The sequence below is a fragment of the Crocodylus siamensis genome, chromosome 1 (genome assembly GCF_052110815.1).
Source record: "Crocodylus siamensis isolate JL-2025a chromosome 1, ASM5211081v1, whole genome shotgun sequence".
In the NCBI taxonomy this organism is placed as follows: Eukaryota; Metazoa; Chordata; order Crocodylia; family Crocodylidae; genus Crocodylus; species Crocodylus siamensis.
Genome location: NC_143395.1, coordinates 367,368,894 through 367,393,140, shown reverse-complemented (window position 1 = coordinate 367,393,140; position 24,247 = coordinate 367,368,894). Strand labels below are relative to the sequence as shown.

The window sequence follows — 24,247 nt, the reverse complement described above, 5'->3', positions numbered from 1 at the left end:
GAGTGTGGATGTGATGATTCTTATGGCCTGAAGTAAGATTTGTCTGGCTTCCCAATCACATATTTATCAAGAGGAAGGTGAATTGGGGAACAGAGTAAGGCAGAGATGGAGGTCATTTTGCATCTGGAAAGGTCTCCTAGTCTGCTTTAATATTTGTTTCATACATTTTGTTAAAATCTGTTGTTTAAAAATTTGTTTTCATATACCCACAGCATGTGATAGGCAATCTAACAAGCTCAAGTTAACTTCTGTGGGACTAATTGTTAGGGACCTGCCAAAATGGTGAGTGTTGTGGGGGGTATTATAAGGCTGAGGCCCGCGCCTGCCCAGCCTCTTACTTGTGTGTGTTGTTGGGGATAACTAGATGATCTCAACACTGCCTATCCCAAATGTTATTTTCTCACCTGCCAAGTCTTGCTGGGAGTTAGGGGTAGGATGAGTGATGATTCTCCCAGGTTTTCCCCCCAAGGGTTGCTTCATGGGGCTCGTCCTTCCTTATATCCCACATTTACCAGATCCCTGATGACACATGCTTGGGCTAGGATCTTGTTTAGCTTAAATATACTGCTGGCCATTGCTGGCTGGCTTACCGAATAAAGTTCTTGAGGTATGTTCATTCACTTGGGCTCACAAAGACCTGCCTGCCACTAATTCCTTATAGGTCCCAGGGTCCCTCAATTAAGATAAGTCCATTCTCAAGTCAATAAAAACAAACCTCCCATCAGTTCACTACCCAGGTTCTTAGGTCTGTCAGAATGAAATCAGCTTACCAAGGGTCCACTGAAATCTCAAAAAAACCCAAGACAAATATGGAATCAAATCCTTCCCAGCTCCTGGGTCTATTAAATGAAAGAAGTCTTCCAAGGATCCATCAGATTATATCCTCTCCCAGTTCTCAGGCCAATCTACTCAACAATTTCACCCAGGTTCTTACCCTGGGTTATCTAGTCAAGGTCAGGTCAATTAACTTTTGCAGAGCACAGATCTTCTTGCTGTTCCCCTTGCCTAGCATGAGAAAGAAACACCATAAAACACACACACACACAAAAAGAAGAGCAAGAATCAAATTGAGCTGTGCCCCTGACAACTCATTGACCCACTTGCAGTGACTGCACCCTCACTCTTCCTCGCTCTGCTGTTAGCTGGCCTTTGGCTCTGCCACCTCAGTCCTCACCTGGCTGTTCTTAGGCAATCCCATGGTGCAGAGTGTCTGAGGCTCTGCTAGTGGTCCTCCAACCACCCTTGCCAGCTGGCTTACCTGCTTCCTTCAACAGTTGGCCATGGGTCACTGTCAGATGAGAAGCCCTCTGTCGGTTCTGCACTCCGCCAGCTATGGTCCTTCCCTGGATGTCCCCCTCTGGGGCCAGAAATACTTCTCCTTGTGCTCCGTCCACCAATTGGGAGGAAGCATGCACTGCAGAAGCACGTTGGCCCTCTCACAGCTCCAGCTAGATTCTCTGCACCAGCAGTGAGTGTTTCCCATGCGAGTGCCTTGGTGCTTTTCTCTGGCTCTGATTTCTTTCTGTCACAGCAATGTCATGATTTTCACAGAAACCACAATTTGGGGGGGAAGAAGGGTGCACAAAGAAGCATGAGTTCCATGCGTTTGGCAGGCTTCCTGAAAAATATATACTTACTAAAAATCAAATGCTGGCTTCTTCTCACCAGTTGGTGACAAGGGTTGGAGCCACATGATGGACAGCCCTCACAGCCAATCACCAGTGAAGGGTGAGGCCACTAGAGCCCTTCAGCCAATCAGAGGTGTGGGGGACCACATCGCACTCAGCCTGCAAAAATGGCTTCCAACCCCACAATCTGCACCAAAAATTGGTCAGCAGATACCTTGAGTTCAGCAAACCCCTAGTAATTGTGTGCCTGCTTATCCATAGGTGTAAGGAGGTCCTACATAAGGATAAATTATTAAACACCTTTACGTCATAGATACTTCTCAGAAATGTAAGGATAATCCCAGTCTGCAACATACTGGGCACATCTACACGTGCTATTACTGCACATGAATAAGCCCAGAGCTTATTGCTCTGAAGTTAATTGCTCCCAGGTACCTGGAGGAGCAATTAACTCCAGAGCAATAAGCTCTGCAGTTCATTCATATGCAACACATTGAGCCAAGGCAAAGCAACCCCAGCTGGCAGGGTGGCCCAGGGGTCAGCCTACCAGACTAGGGCTGCTCTCCCTGGCTCAATGTGCCGTAAAGGGGCTGGCATTGGGCATAAGGGAGCTTTGGCATGGGGCTAGCTGGCCAGCAGCCCGTGTACTAAAACACCCTTGTGCCCCAGCTTCTGGGTATAACCTGTGAAGGCTTGGACAGTGTCTCTTGCACAAAAATGCAAGACAATGGCTGGAGCAAGAGTGGGTTATGGTAACAAGACTGCCATAAGAAAATCAAACTCTTAATGGCTTGCAACCCATTAGGCATTAAAACAATGGAGCTTGAGGTACCCAATACCAAAACCATGCCATAAAATAATAAAAGTGATGGTTAAAATTGTTGCCAGAGACCTGACACACTCATCACATGTGTATCTCCAAGCTAAGAAAGCCAGAGGGAAAGGCTGAGCCAGTGTAACTAAAGGCAAGGAAACTACATCTATATTTCAATTGAACTAGCAACTAAAGAAGACAAAAGAAAAAATATACATTTCAAGCAAAACCTGTAATAGGTGCACTGAATGCAGGAAAAATGTCCTGGACATGACATCCTCACGTGGCTAAAAACAGGCACCCAATGTTTAAGGTGTTACAAATGTTTCAAACATTCTGTGTATGTCTGGAGTTTTGTAAAAAAAATATCACTGGTACAAACTATTGCAAATTTGCCCCATTGATTAAAAAATAACCAAAAGCAGTTCCGGTAACCAGTGCCTCTAAGCATCCCGTTTGACCACTCAAGGCCCATCACCTGTAATTGACCTATAATTGCAGTGGCTGTGAGGAATGCAAGTCTTCACATCTAGACAAATCCAAAAACAGGAGCCAGGCAATTTAACAATTGTAATATGATGGTCACCCTTTCCTCCCTGTTTTGTTCAGACTTTAATTGGCCAGCTATCAAGGAAAAATGCTTTGAAGATATACAATTAAACAGTATAAAGCAAGACAGAACTGCCAGCAAGATGTGTGCAGTCCAGGGAAGACCAAGAAGCTATTCTGCCACCCAGCCAACAAGTGAAGGATCCATTCTGTGAGGCTGTACAAGAACTGCTTCCTGCCTGCATTGAGTAAAGATCTCTTTGCAGCTAAGATAATACAAGGACTAATAGCTCATTTTATATTAGGAATCTTTTTCTGTCATTTAGTTTTGTAGCTTGTTGGTAGTTATTTGAAGTGCGAAGCGGGCCCTATTCAATTTGGATTCAGATTCAGCCTGAATCAGGGACAGTGATTTGATTTGTTGATTTGAATCACTGTCCCTGATTTGATTCGGCCCAATCTGAATCTGAAGATTCAGTGCTGATTTGGAGAATGAGTGATTCAGACATAGACAGCTTTAAATGTTGTTTCTACATACCTTGAGGTACCAGCGTGGCTCATGATCGCTGTGATGCTGGGGCAGATAAAGTGTCCCACAGGAGTGTGGAGGGGCCCTCCACGTGCTCAGCAGTGAACCCAGAAGTGGACCAGAAGTACTTCCAGTCCACTACCAGGTCTGCCGGGGAGCACGCAGGGGGGCTCTCCTGTGCCCCCCCAGCTCAGCGATTGGCCATGGGGGTACCCTGGGTGCCACCCCAGACCCAGGAGGCACTAGTTGCTGAGCGACGAGGGTACAGGGGGCCCCCCCAGTGTGCTCTCGGGCGGACCTGGAAGTGGACTGGAAGTGCTTCTGGTCCACTTCTGGGTCTGCTGCCAAGCATGCTGGGGAGCCCCTCGTGCTTATGTTGGACACTCCACGTGCCCCAGCATCACAGCATTCACAAGCTGCCTGCTACCTAGAGGTATGTTGAAAAAACATTTAAAGCTGTGTCCATGTCCAAACTGCCGAATCTTTCCAAAACTTTCCGAATTGATTCAGAGGGTTCCAATTCAATTCAGAGAGATTAAAGGCTCTAACTGTAAATGCATTAAAATTAAATAATCATATTTTAAAGCTGCTCTTGAAATCCAAATATTTTTAGGAACAGGGTTGAGAGACAGCATTTAATCTCAGACTTCAGCTGAGAGTCTAGGTATGACTGGCACATTTCATCAGAACGCTAAGATGTCTGCTGTCCAAAAAGTTTATAAAATTACATTGAACTGTATCACATGAGAGTTACATTAGCTGCATTCTGTTATACAATGTAATGAATTGTCAAAGGAGTACTCAAGATGAAATGCCAGAAAAAGAGACATCAACTGAAGGCTGTGTGAAACCAGTTTCCCCAAAATTATGGTTTGAAGATAAATATGGCTTTTAAAGAAAACCATTTTTTACTGCATTGATTAATAAATCCAACTTATAAAATAACAGATCCAACATTAAAAAATGCATCCAATCCTCCAAAATATACATAAAGACAGATATTAATCTTCCCCAACACACTACCACAACTGAAATCAACATCCACAGAAGCCTTGTGCTCCTTTCCTCTTACCCCCAAGTTCCTGACAGTTCCCCAACACCTCTGTCAATGTAAGCTTCCATGTTTCCTCATCTCTACATAATAATTCACCACCTCCTCCACAAAATTCTGCACAATGCACACCCCATTCTCCTTCACTCATCTCTTCCCCCAAACCTCAGAATCATTCCAAATTCATTCCCAAGCTCACAGAACTTGCACTTCAATATTAAAAAATGTTTCTCAGCTTTTTTGGTTTGGAGGCAGGAGAAAAATCTTTTTTTTTAGCAAATTCCAAAAATTTCCAACAGATTTCCAGGTAAGCATCTTTTTGCCTAGTCCCTTGTAGAGTACTGACTTGATAGGGAAACTGTTCCATTATTGAAGAAAACAATTTTTAGTGACCAGCTCTCTGCAAATCACTGAGCATCAGTTTTTGACTACATAAAATTTGTTGGAGATAATTAGTGCCTTTCACTATCTGCAGGCCAGTGGCTAAAACCATATTGGGCGCATCCAGACAAGCATAGGTGACTGGTGTGGGGGGCATGTGCCTCCTCTGAGATTGGCCACCACCGTTGCCGCCTTCTGCAGGCAATTGCCACTCACTACTGATGCTGCCACCCTCAAATTGTGCCCCCTGAACCTCAGAAGGCATCGGTCACTCATGCAGATGTGCGAGCACATGCTTGTTGCAGTGTCTCAAATCGGTTTGAGATGCCGCAAGAGGTATACCAGGAATGAAAAAATGTTCCCCATACTGTGTACTTGGAGCACAGACTTTAATTTTGATACCAGGAAAACCTGGTATAAAAAAAAACAGTCTGAAAAAAGTGGTACAGGCCATGCCACTGGAGTGTGCCCTGAAGCAACCAGAGACTCCAAAGAGACACTCGGTCACCTAGCCAGAGCATCTCTATGCCTACCCTCTTCCCCTGCTGCTCCAGCACACTGGCTCAGCGTGATGGGGTAAATGGGAGCAGGGCAAGGCTGCAGCAGTGTCTTGGACCCAGGGGCTGTCCCAGGTAAGTAGGGACGTGGGGGTGGGAGGGCTGTGGACACTTTTGCTGTCACCCATGGTCTCCAGCACTGCACATAGGGGCTGCATGCCCTTGTGTCAGGCTGGGTCCTGCCTCCAGGGAGTCAGCCCAACCCAATAGCACATGGGGCACTTGGAGGCAGGATCTGGGCCAGTCTGAGTGGGCCCTGAGCACTCTGATAGCCTGCTGGGCAGCGGGGGCTGTTCGCTATGCAGGGGGCAGACAAGGGACCCACCCCTCCTGAGCAGTCCCACACCACCCACATGGTCCCTCCACACCCACACCCCGCAACAATCTACCCCCAAACCCCATACCCCCAAACCACTCCCACAAACCCCCCACCCACATACCTAGCCACAAACCCCACAGCTCCTATACCCCCAAACAAGCCCCTACTCCCCTCACAAACCCTACACCCACCCCTACACCCAGCCACAAGCTCTCCTGCACACCCCTTCCCCTCCATGCAGCTCTCTCTACTGTCTGTTTGGATTGTTTTGATTGGTTCTAATCATTTTCTCACTGGATGGGGGTATATCAGGATAAACTTGAGTGATATCAGTGGAGTTATGTCAGTGAAAAAGTGATGAGAGTAAGGCCTAAAGTGTCTAGAACTAAAATTGACCATAGGAGATAAACTTTGGGAGTATTTTTAAAAACAGCTGGATCCATCAGACCAGGCTACCCACATAATTTAAGCAACTGTAAAAAGAAAACTTGCTTGTCTATGTAAAATGAACTGAGATGTGGGGCAGATTTTGCTGAGGCCTTTTTATGTCCTTTTGGGAGGACCGGGGTGGGAATAGAAAATATCTTCATACAGATGTAGTGTAGGGTTGGTGCAAAGAATTACAGTGCCGCCTTCTATACAGCCTGTACCATAGATCCATACCAAAGGACAGCTCAGATGAAATGGGGAATGTTTAGAGGACTTCAGCTATTCCAGGCTGTCAAGTAGCCTGGTGGCATGTCCAACGACTGCTCTGACAGACCAGGAGCCAAGCCAGCCTTTTGTGGTCAGCCAAGCCTGTAAAAGGAAATGCAAAGGTGCATAGGAATAGGAAATACATAGGAAATGCAAGCCTGTAACATAGGAAATGCAAAGGTGTAGAATCACAATCTATCTTTTCTCAATATTCTGCTATTTTAAAAAAAGTACCTGCATTATGATGTTTCTTCTGCTGTGAAATATGAGTCCATGTGGTTCATCATTCCCGGTGATTCTCAGCCAGTGTGCCACAGCACCCTGGTGCGCCTTGACAATCTTTCAAAGGTACTTTGGGGTGCCATACAATGTTAGCACTGTTGGGTGTACAAATAGGATTCACCAAAAGAATCCAGAGATTTCATACAGAAATTAGTAGCGTTAAAAACATTCTGGCCTGCTCTGGTCTTTCTGAATTCTTTGGAAGACAAGAATTGCTCTGTTATTTTTCTGTAATCAAAACTGAGTAAAGAATTAAGAGCTGGTATTTTCCAAGGGGAACATGGTATGCTTTGAGCTGAATGAGGGGTGTCTTGAAGCTAAAAAAGGTTGAGAACCACTGCGAGCATAAAGAAACTAATTGTAACAATGGCTGGCTCTGATGCTTTGAGAGAGCAAAGCTGAAGTCATCTTACTCAAGTTGTGATGCTCTCCTCCCTGAGTGGGCTGTCTTCCTATCAGCCCCACATCTAGCAGAACTGAATCAGGCCCTCATATTTATGTGTTAGGGTTTGACAAAGATAAAACTATTTTAATTAAGCAAATGCTGGTCCAAAACCTCTAGGCTTTAGACCATGGCTAAAATATAGTTCTGTCCTGTTATATCTACAGTACAAGACTGAATCATGTTTCAACAATGTTTTGTGGTACTGTTTTATAATTGGATTCCTCAGTAGCTTTCTGTAGTATAGATGGAACCCAATTTGAATGTGTGGGTAAAGACAAAAAAACAGCAGGGAAAGCAAATTCGTAGGGAATGCAGAAACAGATGTAAGGCCCCCAGAGATTAAAAACATTCCCGCTGGGTTCTAGACCCCTTTCTGCTCGAGGAGTCTGATTTTTTAAAACTTTCTTGAGAAAAAAAGAACATAAATGTGGTTGTTTCTACTCTGAGCAGTCAAAAGCTGACTAGTGAATTCCAAGAAAGATTCAATTTTCACATGGCCTAGTACAACGTTGTTAAAAGTTCATTGACACCATGCCTACTATCTGCCAAAAACTATATACAAAAATGTAGAGAGGATACTGAGCATGATTAAAAAATGTGAAACACATGCTGCATATTGTTGTCCTATCAGCCATCAAGTTCTTGCCATGTGTCACTGAAGTTGTTGATGAAGAAGCTATTGTAAGGGAAGCGATCATTCCCCTTTACTCAGCACTGGTGAAGCCACATCTGGAGTGCTGTGTTCAGTTTTGGCTCCTGACTACAGAAAGTATGTAGACAAACTGGAGGGCAGCAAAAATGGTGAGGGGGCCGGGGGACATGATTTATAAGGAAAGTCTGAGGGAGCTAGCCTATTTAGTCCTGAGAAGAGAAGAATGAGGATGGTTTTAATAGCAACCTTTAACTATCTGAAGGGGGGTTCAAAAGAGGATGGAGCTGGGCTGTTCTCAGTGGTGACAGATGACAGAACAAGGAGCAATGGTCTTATGTTGCAGCAAGGGAAGTTTAGGTTAGACATCAGGAGTAATTTTCTCACTAGGAGGGTAGGAAAGCACTGGAACAGGTTACCTAGAGAGGTGGTGGAATCTCCATCCTTTTAGGTTTTAAAAACCTGACTAGACAAAGCCTTGGCTGGGATGATGTAGTTGCGGATGGTCCTGCTTTGAGCAGGGAGTTGGAGTAGATAGTTTAATAGTTTTTAGGGTCAGAAGGGACCTGAGCAGATCATCTAGTCCGACCCCCTGCCATGGCAGGAAAGAGTACTGGGGTCAAACGACCCCAGTAAGATGTTCATCTAACTTACTCTTAAAACCCCCAGGGTAGAAGCCTGCACCACTTTTCTTGGAAGTTGGTTCCAGACCCTAGCCGCCCTGACTGTGAAGTAGCGCCTCCTGATATCTAACCTAAACCTACCCTCTGCCAGCTTGTGACCATTATTCCTGGTCACTCCTGGCAGTGCTCGGGGGAACAGTGACTCCCCCAATGCCTGCTGATCCCCCCTGACTAGTTTATAACAGGCCACAAGATCCCCCCTCAGCCTTCTCTTCTGGAGGCTGAACAGGTTCAGGTCCCGTAGCCTCTCCTCATAGGGCCTGCCCTGTTGTCCCCTGATCATACGAGTGGCCCTCCTCTGGACCCTCTCCATGCTGTCAACATCCCTCTTGAAGTGTGGCACCCAGAACTGGACGCAATACTCCAACTGCGGCCTGACCAGTGCCGCATAGAGGGGAAGGATCACCTCCTTGGACCTGCTCGAGATGCATCTGTGGATGCATGACAAGGTGCGGTTGGCCTTCCTAACTGCCTCTCCACAATGCCAGCCCATGTTCATCTTGGAGTCAATGATGACCCCCAGATCCTTTTCCGCCTCTGTGCTGACAAGACAGGAGTTCCCTAACCTGTAGGTATGGTGCCGGTTGTTCCTCCCGAGGTGCATCACCTTGCACTTGTCTGTGTTGAAACCCATCCTATTCTCATCTGCCCACCCTTGTAACCTGTCTAGGTCTGATTGTAGCCTGTTGCATCCTTCCAGTGTGCCCACGTCCCCCCCACATCTTAGTGTCATCAGCAAATTTGAACAGGGTGCTTTTTACCCCCTCGTCCAAATCACTGATGAAAATGTTGAACAGTGCGGGCCCAAGGACCGAGCCCTGCGGAACCCCGCTGCCCATGTCCTTCCAGGTTGACCTCCTGTGGTCCATTCCAAGCCTAATTTTCTGTGATTTCTATTTATATATTTTACTCACCCATTTTGATTACTTTTGACTTGAGAAGTTCAGTGTTGCAATAAGTGCACAAGAAACTCAGATATTATTTTTGATTGTAAAGGAAAAGGGAACATGTATGGTAGACTGTTCACATATTTTTAAATTTTTACTTCCTACAACAAGAAAGATAATTTCTGAATAAGATGTTTTTACAATGTCTTTAATTTCATGACATCCCAGACACTTAGGAGAACAACAAATATTTTTATATTTTCCACGCTTATGCAAAGCACTTTACAAGATGAAGAGAAAGACAGTGCCTCTGCTTCAAAGAGCTTACAATTTAATTTTAAATGTGTCATAATAAAAAAGAAGATGTCAATCAGTAGGGAAGGGATAGGGCAAGGAAGGCAAAGATTACATTATGAAGATGTTGTGGTGATGTGCATTTCTGGTGATTCAGTTAAAAGCTTTTCTTTTGGATTAAGTAATGAATTAAGCTCTCATTAGCATTGCAGAAATTAATCTAAATCTGGAATTTGACTGATGAGAACATTATCCAGAACTGGGAAGCATTCTCTGTAAAGAGAAAGAATTTTTTTTAAAAGCAAGGTGCTTGGCAAGGGAAATAGATGCATGGGGAAAACTTAATGTTCCTGGAATTCTTAATAACTCTCAGAGTTCCATGTAAGCTAAAGTACATAGAATAATTACCTAGAAGTTGCCATATTAAATTAGGCCTTTCTCCAGTAGAAAGAGGTAGCTAGTCATGTTAGTCTGAAGTCAGGCAGCAGAAGGCAAAGTAAATATGCACCTTATGGATTAACTAAATAAGATATATAGAGAGCACAAGCTTTTGTGAAATCAAGTTCATTTCATCAGATGCTGTGACAGGACAGCACAGAGCAGTGTATAAAGTGGAGTTAGTTATTTGAATACAAAAGGTGGGACAAGAGGAGGGAGAGGAAGTGGGGAGAGGGACACCACTGAAAGAAGCAAACAAGCAAAGAATTCATGTGAACACTACAGAGTTTGTATGTATATCTTCTTTGGTTAGTCTAAAAGGTGCATATCTACCCTACCTCCTTTCTCCAGCAGCCACACAACCTCACCTAGCTGTTGTGCAATTGTACACCAACATTTACAAATGCAGCCATTCCTTCCTGATCCCTACAGCTGCTATAAAGCACTGAGTTTCAAGCAGCCCAATACCCAGGATTCCTGAGCCACAAGCTGCTTTGTTATGTTATCCCCTGCGTGCAGCACCTAACAGGACATGTCAGCAGAATGGGTTTTGTTTCATGCTTTGAGGAGTTAATTAATCATTCCCCTTTTGGAAAGTGCAGCTGTTGCTTAGCTTGAATTCTGCTGAACTGGAGTGTATTTACCACAGTTCACCTCAAGGTAGATGCACTGTGGTGGCTCTTTGGTTAATGCTGACTGCTGGTGTGACCACGGATCCAGCCAGCATTGACTGTCCACCCTGCCTTCTACTTGACTTCAGACTAACATGGCTAATTCTGTGCCTCCTTCTACTGCATCTGAACAATTGAGCTTCAGCCCAGGGAAGCGTGGGCTACATACATACACACACACACTTTGGTTAGTGTATAGCAGAGGTAGGCAATTATTTGGGCCTGAGGGCCACTTAGGGAGTCCTGGTGAGCTGTCATGGCCTGGGTCAGCATCCCCTCCCATTCCACCCCAAAACTCCCTAAGTGCCTCTGCCTTGGGGCCCAGTCTAGCAGCTGCTGCCCCAGTCCCGCTGCACACTTGGGGGTGGTGGGACTGGCTGCACGTACCACAGGCCAGGCTGCCCCCTGCACCTGGGCCAGGCAGGGGCAAGGGATGTGCCATGGATTGGATGGAATCTCTTGGTGGGTCGGATCTGGCCCGCGGGCTGTATTTCGTTCATCCCTGGTGTATAAGAAGCAAATTTACTCTGCCTTCTACTTGACTTCAGACAAACACAACTATGTGCACCCTTTCACAGCATCTGATGAAATGAGCCTCAACCCTGAAAAGCTTGTGGTACGTATGAAGATGATGTAGGGATATGCATTTCTAGGTGACTCAGTTACAAGACCTTGTTTTGATTTAAATAATGAACTTATTTCTTGTGAGCATTGCTGAAATGAATCTAAAGGAGGAATTTGACTAATGAGAACATTGTCAACTGGGAGAGCACACACACATATGTGTATGTGTATATATGTATATCTGTGTGTATGTCTGTATGTGTATACATAAACACAGACATACAGACACACACATGTATTTATGCGTGTGTGTGTACACATGCACACTTAAATGTATATGTAACAAGGAAAGTATTGCCAACTGGGGGGGGGTAGGTGGGTGTGTGGATTAGGGTGCCCATCATAGAGGACAGTCCAGTTGTCCTCTGTCCTCTACCGAGATGAAAGCCGATGCCTATGTGCCCTCTATTTTTCTCTTTGAAAAAAAAAAAAAGACATAAAGGGTTTCGTATCAATAGAGCACAGAGCAGCAGAAGACCCTCACGTCCTCAATGATGGCCACCCTAGTGTGGATACACACGCGCACATATACGCGTGTGTATACAAAGACATACATACACATGGGGTATGCATATACTGGCATATACACACATAGGTGCCCTCCCAGTTCACAAAGCTGTTCATTGCCAGGGCAAAGTAGCGCCTCAGCCGGGGTGGTCCCAGCACCTCTGCCTGCTGCCCACGGCGGGATCAGGGTCGAAGGCAGCAGGCGGCCAGCCCGGCTCCGCTCCTGTCAGGCCGGGGGGAAGGCGGCTGCAGCCAATCCAGCGCCGGCCCCGCGCCGCCCGTGCTCCAGTCTTCCCGGCCGCCAGGGGGCGGTGCCGCACGCAGCCTCCTCCCTGAGCCGCGGCGCGGCGCAGTCCAGCAAGTCCGGGCCAGCTGAGGGGCGGCGATGGCGGCCTCAGTGTTGTGCTGCCTGCGCTGGTGCGGGGACGGCGGCGCCGGGCACATCCCGCTGAAGGAGATGCCCGCAGTGCAGCTCGACACGCAGCGCATGGGTGCGGGGGCAGGGGGCGTCCCCCGGGGTCCCCCGGCCCTGAGCCGCGAGGGCCGCGGGTTTCTTCTGGCCTCAGGGACACAAAGCTCCCCAGGACTTGTCCCCAGCTGCGCGGGGAGGGCAGCAGAGCCACCCGCCGGGTGCGAACCGGGCAAGGGGGCGCCAGCCGCCGCGCGGGTGGGAGCAGGCCTGTCCAAAAGCCCGGTTGGAGCCGCCTTCACCCCGAAGGGCAGAGCAGGAGGTGTGGTGGGGCTCAGCCATGAAGCGAGGGGAGAAATGCTCCCAACCCCACCGATGCTTTGGCGCTTTTTTCCCCAACAAGGATCCAGGAGGCACGTGTGGGCTCCTTTGGCTCGGGGGGGAGAAGCAGATGGCCAAAGGGAAGCCCTGGTGCAGGGTGGGAAGGAGAAAGTGGTGTCAGCAGTGTCCTTGTTCAGGGGCTTGGAGGAGCTGCTTCCTGCATGGCTCGATTGACGTTTGGCCTCTTCTCTCCCTGTGCAGGAACAGACGTTGTCATTGTCAAAAGTGGCAGAAGAATATGTGGCACAGGAGGCTGTTTAGCCAATGCACCTTTGCATCAGAATAAGAGCTATTTTGAATTTAAAATCCAGTCCACAGGTTAGTCGGTCACATTTTAAATTGCTTCAGACTTCAAAAGCTTCATTTGATTGGCATTTAATCTATGCCTGCAAAAGGACACCATCTCTGTATTGTCAGCCATATAATACTAACTATATTGTACTCTGGAAGTATCAAAGAATTGCGGGGGTGGAGGGGGTGACAAAACAAATGACCATCTTGTAAGGAAGGACATGTTGGGCTTTTTCCTTCTAATTTGCGTTTACTACTTAAAAAGAATGGCAAGTAAATTTATTATAGAGTTGCAGATATTAAAGTATTCAAATTGCATGCTCTATCTGTATATGTAATATATATATTAAATATAATTTAGAGCTACTCTCTGCTAAATTAAGTAATGTTTATATACTCCTGAACATATAAAACACCATGTAGAGGCAGCAGGCATATTTATACTGTCTCCAGCTGTGCTAGGTATTGCCAGCATAAAGGCATGCTCTGTTTGCTCCTGCTCCATGGGTGCCAAGTGCTGAAAAAATGTAATGTGGTAGCTATTTGGTGTCTGCCTTGTACTGATATCAGTCCCAACCATTCATATTGGCACCAATTGCCTCTCTAACGGGTGTTACATTGCATTTTTTTCACCACTTGGCATGTGTGAGGTAGGAGTGAGTTTGGGGGGGGGGGGAGGACATGTTTTCATGATGGTTACTCCAGAGCATGGTCAGAGGCAGTGTACACATGTCTTTAAGTGTTCTCTCTCTTTTTTTTCTGGCACAGTTTGCTCAATAATATTTGCTGCAAATTGCTTCCCTATAGTTCTGGGCTTTTTTAAATATGTGTCTAAATTCTCTGTTTGAGCATCTGTGTAGGCTGGGCCACTGATGGAATGATTCTGTGCAATATGGAGCTTGCAGCTCCGGGAGAGATGGTTCTAAGTTCCTTTTGTTCCTTCTCAGTTCTGGGCTGCTCCAAGAGCTGATCAGTCCCAGTGTAATTTAGAGAGCCTTGATCAGGCTGTGTTATACCAGCTTCTGCTGACTGTCATGTAGCATGCAGTATGGCCTAGAAGCTCCATAGTGTGATGTACAGTAGACCTACCTGCCCATATGCCCTCTACATGAGGGCTTGCAAAGGATCTCCAGAAGGCATTCTTTTAGTTACCTTCTGTCATTCTTGTGTCCTGGAAATCTTTACTTGGCTAGAACTGCCATTTAGCTCTTTTACCTGTCGTAGCTAGGGACCAGAGTAAGGATCTTGCACAATGTCTTTTTGTATTGATCTCTAGTAAAAGAGAAACACTAGGAATCTGCTCTGCATGAAAGGATATGTTTCAAGTCTCTCAACATAGTGGATGTGATTGCTGATGCTTTTCAAACAAAATTGACCTATGAAATTGCTAGTTTTTATGGCGCACTGAGGTGTCTCAAAAGACTTTGGTAACAGTTTACTTAGGATGTCAATATTATGTTTTAAGGGATTTGGGGTATTGGCGTTGCAACCCAAAAAGCAAACTTGAATCAAATTCCACTTGGCCGAGATGTGCATAGTCTGGTGATGAGGAATGATGGAGCTCTCTACCACAACAATGAGGAGAAGAACAGGCTGCCAGCAAACAGCCTTCCACAGGAGGGTGATGTTGTAGTAAGTTTCTCACAGTTTGATATACAGTAAAGTCTGTTTAATTCACCACTCAAGGAGGAACGCAGATAATGGCAAATTAGCCATTATTAACCAATAACTAGGAGTTAGTAAAGGGAGAGGAGCCCAGTGGGGATTGGAGTAGTGGCCAATATGGTGACAAATTATCCTGCAGGTAACCAGTAACCAGTATTTATGTAAACTGTCATTGTTCAAATTGCTCAGCACTATATTTCTGTGTTCTTCTGAGGGTGGGATTTGTCAGTTTTGACGCAAGACTACAGGCAATAAAAAAAAGGTCTCCCCAAGCTTAGATAGCACATTGGGCTAGCTTAGAGGCATGATTTGGCTAGCATCAGGCCCCTTCTGACTTCCCAATCAAATGACCAGGGAAGACCCTTTTAGAACTGGGTTGACTGCAGACACCCTTGGCACAGGCCCAATGTGAGACTTGAACTTGTGTCGTCATGAGATGCCTTAACTCAGGGGTAGGCAAAATATGGCCCACAGGCCAGATCTGACCCACCAAGTGATTCTGTCTGGCCCGTTACAGGTCCTTTAGCTCTGCCTAGCCCAGGCATGAGGTGCAGCCCAGGCCATGGGGCATGTGGTCAGTCCTACCAACTTGGGTGCCGGTGCTGCCTGGCGCAGAGCACAGTGTCCCTTAACCCTGTGCATGGCTCTTGGGCATGTTGGGAGCTGTAGTCTGCGGGGCTGGGCAAGGGCAGCATGGAGGCTGGACTCGAATTCCCAATAGCCCCCAGAACTGTGGTTCGTTCTGCTCTCATGCTTCTGGCTGTTGCTGCAAGTGTCTCTTCCTGCTGGACCTGGCCTCACTGCCCAGGCACCCTGGCCTGTCCACCCTGGACGCACTGCTGGGGCCCTAGATGGAGCAGGAGGGCAGATGAGGTCTCTGTTAGGACCAGCCTGGGACCCCTGTGGGCAGGGTTAGCTGGGTCAGGTGGATGGGGTGGGGCTGCAGGTGGGCAGGGAATGTGGGCTGGTGGCTTGGGATCATGGGGTGGTTCCAGCATGGGGCTGGGGCTGGGGCAGAGCTGCAGTCCACTTCCCATATGTTCCTGTGATGGATGCTGTTTCCACGCGCAGCACCTCTGTTCCCCCCCCACCCCGGGTCTTCTCCAGCTCACTAAAAGTCCGTAAGTGGCCCTCCAGCCCAAATAATTGCCACCCCTACCTTAACTATTCTGCCACTTAAACCCTTTAAAGGGAATCGGGCTGATCTTTTTGAGAAAAATGGTGCTACTGTTTCATTTCAATCCCGTTGTAGCTAGGGTTTCTCTATTTGTCTGTAAACCCAACTGATGACTCTCAAGCCATTTGAGATGGGTCTTCCCAGCTCAGGCAATGTTCCAGCATGCACTGCAGATATAAATGAAGTTGTGCCAAGCTAAGCTTAAGATCTCTTTCCCATATACTTGGACAGAGAGGGTGTCATATCTTTTAGCATTGTGGGGAAAGTTATGGCAAAGATGCATGGGATTGGAGGAATTCTTTTTAGCTAAACTGGGGCAGGGTTTAAGGAAGAAAGAAGCAATTTGGCTGGGGTTATACACAAAAAAAATGCTGGTAAGTCAAGGAAATAAACAATTAAAGGGATTGTAAATCTGCATATATGCCATATCCCTCCCCCCCCCGCCACACCCCAAAATATGGCTGATAGGAATCATAGGAAAGTAGGGCTGGAAGGGACCTTATGAGGTCATATTGTCCAGCCCCTGTTCAGGGCAGGATCATCCCCGACTAAATCACCCCAGCCAAGTGTCTGTCTATCTTTAATGTTGTCCTGAATATTTGGAGGGCTCTGCTATCTTGCCGTTTTTTTACATCCCGTCAGAAATTTCTTTTCTGATGTGTGGGAGCAATAAGGTTTACACCATTTCTAAAACATCAGATTTTTTTTGCTTTGTTATCCTTTCTTCTGAGTGCTGCTGTTTGCAGTGTACATTTATTATGGGTATTGCTAGATAATTACAAAGTTTTAAAATCCCATTCTTAAAGGGCTTTTTATGAAAGCCTTTGCCATTGTAGTCTCTTCAAATCTCTCTCTACCTGTGTAGTTTGGGGTTCTGAAGCTGAAACACAGAAAGGTTACTAAGTAACAAGTATTTTACTAACTCGCACACCTTCATGCATACTGTATAACTGTCTTTTTACTTTGTTTGCCACAAAAATGAGTTTCTAAGATTGTACTGAATAATGATGCACATTGCCAGTTTCAGCCACACCAAAAACAGAGGCAGATCCTTTCTGTGTTTTAATTTCTTCTCTGTAATGTGCATGCTTTTTGTACTGCATATCAAATGATCATCTGTTATTGTTGGCACAGAGCATGGATTACAAGAGGTTTTTTTTAATATGGTCTATCATCCATGAAGGTAGCTAAGTATATCATTTTTTTAACACATTCTTTTATTAATTCAGTTTATTTCTTTGGCAATTACCAGTTAGCACTTAGTAAATTTGTATACTATTCAAAGCTATTAGAATTGCTCACAGCATCTCAAAAAATACCATGCAAATTCAATACAGAACTTTTGTTGATTAATTGCAGTTGGTCAAGTGAGTTGCATGCTATTGATGGTGTCTCCTGATTCAGTGATTGTACAACAACCTCTGGCATTTGCAAGTGCAAGTATCATTGTTTAATGGTTCAATGGTTAAGTGAGTTCTTTGAAAGAAGCCTTGGCCAATGTCACTGTGCTTGAAATTCTCTGCTGTTAGCTAGTTAAGATGAAACCAGTAAAAATGGATATTTGAAGCACTTTTGTGCATATAAGCTTGATGGTTATCCTGCATTAATACTCTCTACTTTGGTTTATAGGGTATTACATATGACCATGTAGAATTAAATGTATATTTAAATGGAAAAAATATGCATTGTCCAGCTTCAGGAATCAGAGGGACTGTATATCCTGTGGTATATGGTAAGTCAGGGTTTTTCATATTGTTTCACAGTGTGGTCATCATGGCTGCCTACACACATGCCCAGGAGTGGGGAGGGGCATTTTAGTTAGAGTGGTTCCCAGAGAGTTATTTTGATTAAAACACCACAGTATCACACGTATTAACCCCCCACACATTTAAACTGGCCTGGGGATGCTTCCGCTGAAGCTCATTCAACAAGCTTCAGTTAAAGTACCGCAGCAGCCATTTTTAAATCCTTGGGGGCTTATACACATGATGCTGCAGCAATGCTAGAGCATTCTAATTAGAATGTGGAGCAGACTCGATTAATCGAGTTTGTTCCAATGTGGAGCACATTTGTAGACACCCCATGTGAATAACAGTAGTATTGTCTCTTGAAAAACCCATCTCTTTTTCAACATGTCCATCCAGTTGCTATCAAATAGTATTCTGTGGAACTAAAGCAGTTACATGGGGGGGAATAGTGTTAGGAAAGCATCTTGGGAGTTTTTTAGCTGCTTTTTATGTTATTTAGCAACTGGAAATAAGGACCCAAGTTGAATGTGAACTATCACTGAAGGATGCGCAGACCACAAATTGGGGTGTTACTGCTGTTTAGTTGAACCTTGCTGTATAAATGTACTGTTAAGTCAGTGAGTATAGATGAAGTTAAACAAGGACATTCTTAACCCACTAGTTCAAGTTTTCTCTGAAGCATGTATTTATAACTCTTTAGGGACACATGCTTGATAAGTACAGAAATCCCTGAATTTTTTTAATGTCCATATTTTCATTTTTTATAGAAATATAATTTTTAAATGATATAGCAGTACTTTTCATCTCTAAATTTATTGCAGCTATAAAAAAGTGATATCCAACACTGTAGGAGTTGCTTCACCACTTGAAATGTAGCCATTTTTTAAGTGAATCGTACAAATTGTTTTGACAGCATATATCAACACAACAGTTTTGAACAGGAAGCAAATACCATGTCCAGTTATGTACCTCATAGGCAGTTTAAGAGAGTATTTATGAATTATGAAAGTTGGGATTTGGCCAAGAACTATTAACAACCCATTTCAGTAAAGCTCCAGGGTACTTGCAACTCCCCGATAGCCAAGAATTCCATTAAACATCTCTGAAAGACAATAACTCCTTTGCGTGGTACACACCATACTTAGGGAGTGGCTGCATTATAAAAGAGAAGAGTGCCACTCAGTGGATTCCTACAGCTACTACTGCCTATAGCATTTAGGGTGGAAAATTTTTTGTAAGCACTGATCTAAGCCAAACTCAGTAACTTCTGAGATGTGGTATGACTCATTTCATTAAATATTTCATAATGAATTGTTGGAACATTCCTGCAGCTCTTCAGGAACAATATCTGTTAGGAATGTGTCTAAGCAGGAATCAGATAGGCTAGATTTTCTTTGGTGGTTTCAAGTGCTGTAAATTCGTTGACCACTTTATTCCCTTCAAGATGGTTTTTCCCTTCAAGAGCATATATTATGTCATATTGTCTTGTGATATATTATTTTACCACTTGGTGGCACTGTTAAAAATGCAGTAACACACATACAAAAAAATATGTTTTCCCCCATTTTTATTCTTGTTACTATCATGCTCTTAGAATTGTAACTAGAAAATAACTCCTTGGTATAAAGTGGGAGAATACACTTTGTGGAGTAGCTAACTATTTCCTCTTTCCCATGTCTTAGAAATAAATTTACATAGCACAGTGGAGAGGATTTGGGCAGGAGAACGTGTTTCTTAAAACAACACTCTACTTGTTGCATCAGAGATTTGGGATCCTAGCTTATTTTATGTCTTTTAACACCACCCAGAGGTTGATGGTTGATGGAAGTCAATTGGCATGGTGCCCTGTGACCAGTGGGGTCCCCCAGGGCTCTGTCCTTGGGCCTATACTATTTAATATCTTCATTAATGATGTGGACATTGGTATCAGAAGCAGACTGGCCAAGTTTGCTGATGACACCAAACTCTGGGGTAAAGCATCCACACCTGAAGACAGGAGAGAGATCCAGGCTGACCTTGACAGGCTTGGGAAATGGGCGGATGAGAACCTGGTGGTGTTCAACACTGAAAAATGCAAGGTCCTCCACCTTGGGAAGAAAAACCTGCAGCATCCTTATAGGCTCGGTAGTGCTACGCTGTCTAGCACTACGAGTGAACAGGACTTGAGGGCCATCCATGATTGACCATAAGATGAATATGAGCCTGCAATGTGATACTGCTGCTAGCAAAGCAAGCAAAACGCTGGCTTGGATCCACAGATGCTTCTCCAGTAAATCCTAGGACATCATCCTCCCATTGTACTTGGCCTTGGTGAGGCCACAGCTGGAGTACTGCATACTTGGGCTCCACAATTCAAAAAGGATGTGGAGAAGCTTGAGAGGGTGCAGAGGAGAGCCACGCGCATGATCAGAGGTCAGGAAAGCAGGCCTTATGAAGAGAGGCTGAGAGCCATGGGACTCTTCAGCCTGGAAAAGTTCAGGATCAGGGGTGATCTGGTGACCACCTATAAGTTTATCGGGTATGCTTACCAGGATCTGGGGGAACGTCAAGGGATGACAAGGTCGAATGGTCGCAAACTCCTCCATGACTGTTTTAGGCTGGACATAAGGAAGAACTTCTTTAGTGTCTGAGCCCCCAAGGTTTGGAATAGGTACCCGCTGGAGGTGGTTCAAGCACCTACTCTGAACGCCTTCAAAAGACATCTGGATGCTTATGTTGTTGGGATCCTTTGACCCTAGCTGACTTCCTGCCCCTGGAGCAGGGGGTTGGACTCAATGATCTTCCGAGGTCCCTTCCAGCCCTAATGTATATGAAATCTTCCACTCTGTTTTCTATTCCATATTCCAGCCAGGTCGAGTCTGTACCTGACCGTGAGGTGACGTTTATGCCATATCTCCCTCTTTTTGTCATCATCCTTTAGGAGTTGACATAATCTCACAAGACTTTCTGCATTTTTGGGTAGATTAATTTATTGTTGTAACGTCTGATGATTTGCAAATCGGGCTTGTTGACATTTCCATGGTATAGATTAGAAGTGGTAGAACATATAACTGAATGTTACTTGTTCCTAAGCATGGGAAAGAATTTACATGTTGATCAATAAATTTCTTAGTTATTTAACTTAGTAGTGGTTAACATCAGAAAATTAGAGATTTTTTTAAAGAAAGTCATTATAGAGAGAAAGTGTGATTACTTTTATTTTTTGTTTTAACTGAAGATGCACCAAATTAACTTTAGAGTTCTTTTTCCCCAGAAGGCACTTGTATATAAATAGCAAGACAAGAGAGCACAGTGTTCTGGTGAACTCATGTAGGGCTGCTCTGAAGAAAAATAAGTATCTCAGTATCAGAATGTTTAATTTCTCCACGAAACTAGTGTGTTGAGGTTTTTTGCTTTGATACAGTTCCTTCAAGTGGTACATTAAAAGTCTTGCTTTTGTAACTGGTAATGCTACATTATATATCTCAGTTCACCAAAACAGCACATAAAAGCACTGCTTCAGTTAATGAGGTCCCTGCCTTTCCACTATAATCTTCTGATTTTAAGGTTAACAACAACAACGTGGAATTAGGCAAAAAGTCTAATTGTGGGAGTCATATTATTTTGAAAAATCAATTTATTGCTAAGTTGGTTATGCCTAAATATAAGTCAGGGTCCTGTCACCATAGCCTGAACAGATAGTGTGGTACCAGTTAGTATGGAGACCCTTCAGAGCTCCCTCAAGATCAAGGGAAAAGGAAGCATGTGATAAAAAGGTGATGGTTCATTTTCAGATTCATAGATTGTTAGGTGCTGGAAAGGACCTTGCAGATAATTGGGTCCAGCCCCCCCGCCCCGCTGTAGGCAGGAGGACAACTGGGGTCACGTGACCCCAGCGAGGTGACTACCCAGTCTCTTCTTGAAAACCTCTAGGGTAGGTGACTGCATCATTTATCCCCATCCACTACTGCCAAAGATCTGTAGGTTTCCAAAACATTGAAAAAATCTAAAAATTGAGGAATCTTTTCTTAAAACATGCTAGCACTTGCAGTGACATCCAGTGGCAAAATCCTTATTGATACAGTAGGGTTGTTTGCAAACTAAAGTGAACGGTAGAAAAGAAACGTGATTGAGTCTTATCAGATATATTGTTGGCTCTTCTGCAGGTCAGCCAAGGAAACTTTATTAAATATCTTTGTGGATGTTACTCACAGTGGATCGAAGATTGTAGGAGAGCAGTTGCACGCACCTTCGACTGTCTAGAGCATGCACAGCTCCTGAGCTTAACAGCTTGTCAGCATGGCTTCTGCCAAGCCACTGCTTTGGGATGGCTCTGGAACCCAGGGGGTGAATTTAGCCATGTCCAAAGGAGGGGGGACAAAGGGAATGAGAGAGATTTACCATCTGAGTTCTGGACCTGTGCCAAAATAATGGCTCTGGCAGGAGCCATACTGATGTTCTGGTAAGCACAGAAAGCTCATTGCACATGTACTGCGCAATTAATGGGTGATGTGACCATCCCTCCTGGATCCACTCATGGATGTTACTGATACTTTAGATCAGGGGTGGGCAATGTTTTTTGGCCTGAGTGCCAAAAAAACCACAATGTGTATCTCAGAAGGTGCCGAGTGCCGACATGCCGGAGCCTGGAGCAGCTTTTTGCAGTCGGCCCATGGAGCCTGGTCTGCTTGCAGCAAGGCTTGCAGCCTCCCAGCTCCCTGCTGGGAGCAGCCTGGGTTCCATGGCTGGCAGCAGCTGCTTAGACCCTGGGCTGGCAGTGGTGTGCCAAGCAAAATGGCCTTGCATGCCACACTCGGCATGCGTGCCAGGGTTTGCTGACCCCTGCTTTAGATGATATCTTTTGTGTTTGTCATAATTTGTGTACAGACTCATAAAATGAATATATCATCTTAACAGATGTCTTTCTGTAAATATTTTCCCTTTGTCCTGCAGTGGATGACAGTGCTATTTTGGATTGTCAGTTCAGCGAATTCTATCACACTCCACCACCAGGGTTTGAAAAGATACTCTTTGAACAGCAGATCTTCTGAATGTCTTCATACTGAAAGTTTGCACCCTGCACTGTTAGAGAGCATTTGCTATCTTAAATAAAGCTTCACATTACCTGTAGGAAACACATCTGTATTTTTAGTAAGTACTGTTATAGTTGTCAGCAGAACCAGTATGTTACCTGCAACACCAGAGAATTGTTGCAAATGCTAGTTTTGTTTTCTTTTTACAATGTTTTGTGATGTGAGAGAGTGTTTGGGAGCAACTTTTTTCTGATTTGTTTGTTGTAACTGGAAACCAAGGGCAAAAGTGACACAGTATTAAATTAATTTTTGAATTCAATTTGTGCTTTGTAAAACAAATGATTCTTATACATGGAAGTGTTTCCTCAAAGCTTGGGTTTGTAGTTCTGTTGTTGTGGTTTTTTTCCCAGTCCCTTTCTAGCTAGAAGTTACGTAATTTGTCAACAAAAAATCAACACTGTCCTAATAATCTCTCATTTTGGATTGCAGTGTCCTTGTTGAACACAATGACTAATGCTACGTAACTGGCAGCTAGAATTTTTTTTGAAACAGGTAATTTACCCATTTTTGGTTCTTTTAAACAGCTAAGTTTCATAATTTATATAATTTTCCTTGCTATTCATTTGCTTTGTATATGACAAGTAATAGAACGCATTTTAATAATAGAGCAAGTGCTATTCTGTTGACTGTTTAAAAAAAACCATGAACACTAGAAGATGTATTTATAAAGACCATCATGCTGTGTTTCTATGGTGGTAGAATAGGTACAGATTGATTAACCTTAATGTATACAGTGGCAGACAAAGTATGTTGAATATTATGATGAAGCTTTACATCAAAACTGTAAATCAGATTATTCTTTTATGGAATATTTTATTTAAATGGTTTTTTTTCCTGAAGTTAGGAATATAATGGTTGAGAGGCTGTTCTGAAATATGATGACTATAAAGATGAAAGTTCAGATGGCTTTTTCTCTTGTCATGTATTGTGTACTTTCTAGTAATTTTTTGTAAAGAAAGTCTTTCTACAGTATCCTGATGTGTATGTTTTTAAGAATTTGAAATAAGGTTTTCTGGCTGTCCATTGATTAATGCATTTGTGTGATTGAGTGAGTACTTTACTTCTTAGTTAAATATTTAACAGCTTCTTTTATTTTGAAGTTTTCAAATACAAACATTTTTCTCTAAACCTTTCATTTCCTAACTTTTTCTATCTGTTTAAAGGGTCTTTCTTCCCTCAAGTGCCTGAGCTTTCTTTTTTCCTGAACCATTCTGAGCTCTCCCAATACCTAAATTGAACTGATAGCAGATGATTGCATAAAGCAGAACTCTACCTGCAGGGCAGGTCACCTCTTCAGTAGTATACTATAAAATTAGGAGCGTTTGTTCTGTAGACGTTGGAGTAAAAACAGGTACTGTCTTCTCCTGAAACTTACATTCCCTATATCAGGTGAAGTAAGTACAGTGCTTCTGTAATCAAATGTGTTAACTTTTGAAACTAAAAAAAGTCTGAGTTTTTAAGGTGGTAAAGAGGCTGTATGTGAAATGGAAAGGCATGGGT

The 24,247-nt window shown here is 44.2% G+C and overlaps 1 protein-coding gene across 1 annotated transcript; it reads left to right on the top strand.

Moving 5' to 3' along the window:
• Positions 1-12,337: 12,337 nt before the first annotated feature.
• SPRYD7 (SPRY domain containing 7) lies at positions 12,338-23,782 on the top strand. The gene is made up of 5 exons (XM_090026341.1): positions 12,338-12,495; positions 12,996-13,112; positions 14,551-14,717; positions 17,557-17,659; positions 22,608-23,782. Exons 1-5 carry the CDS (start codon positions 12,390-12,392, stop codon positions 22,703-22,705), a joined length of 591 nt encoding a protein of 196 aa, XP_089882467.1. The 5' UTR covers positions 12,338-12,389; the 3' UTR covers positions 22,706-23,782.
• Positions 23,783-24,247: the final 465 nt, after the last annotated feature.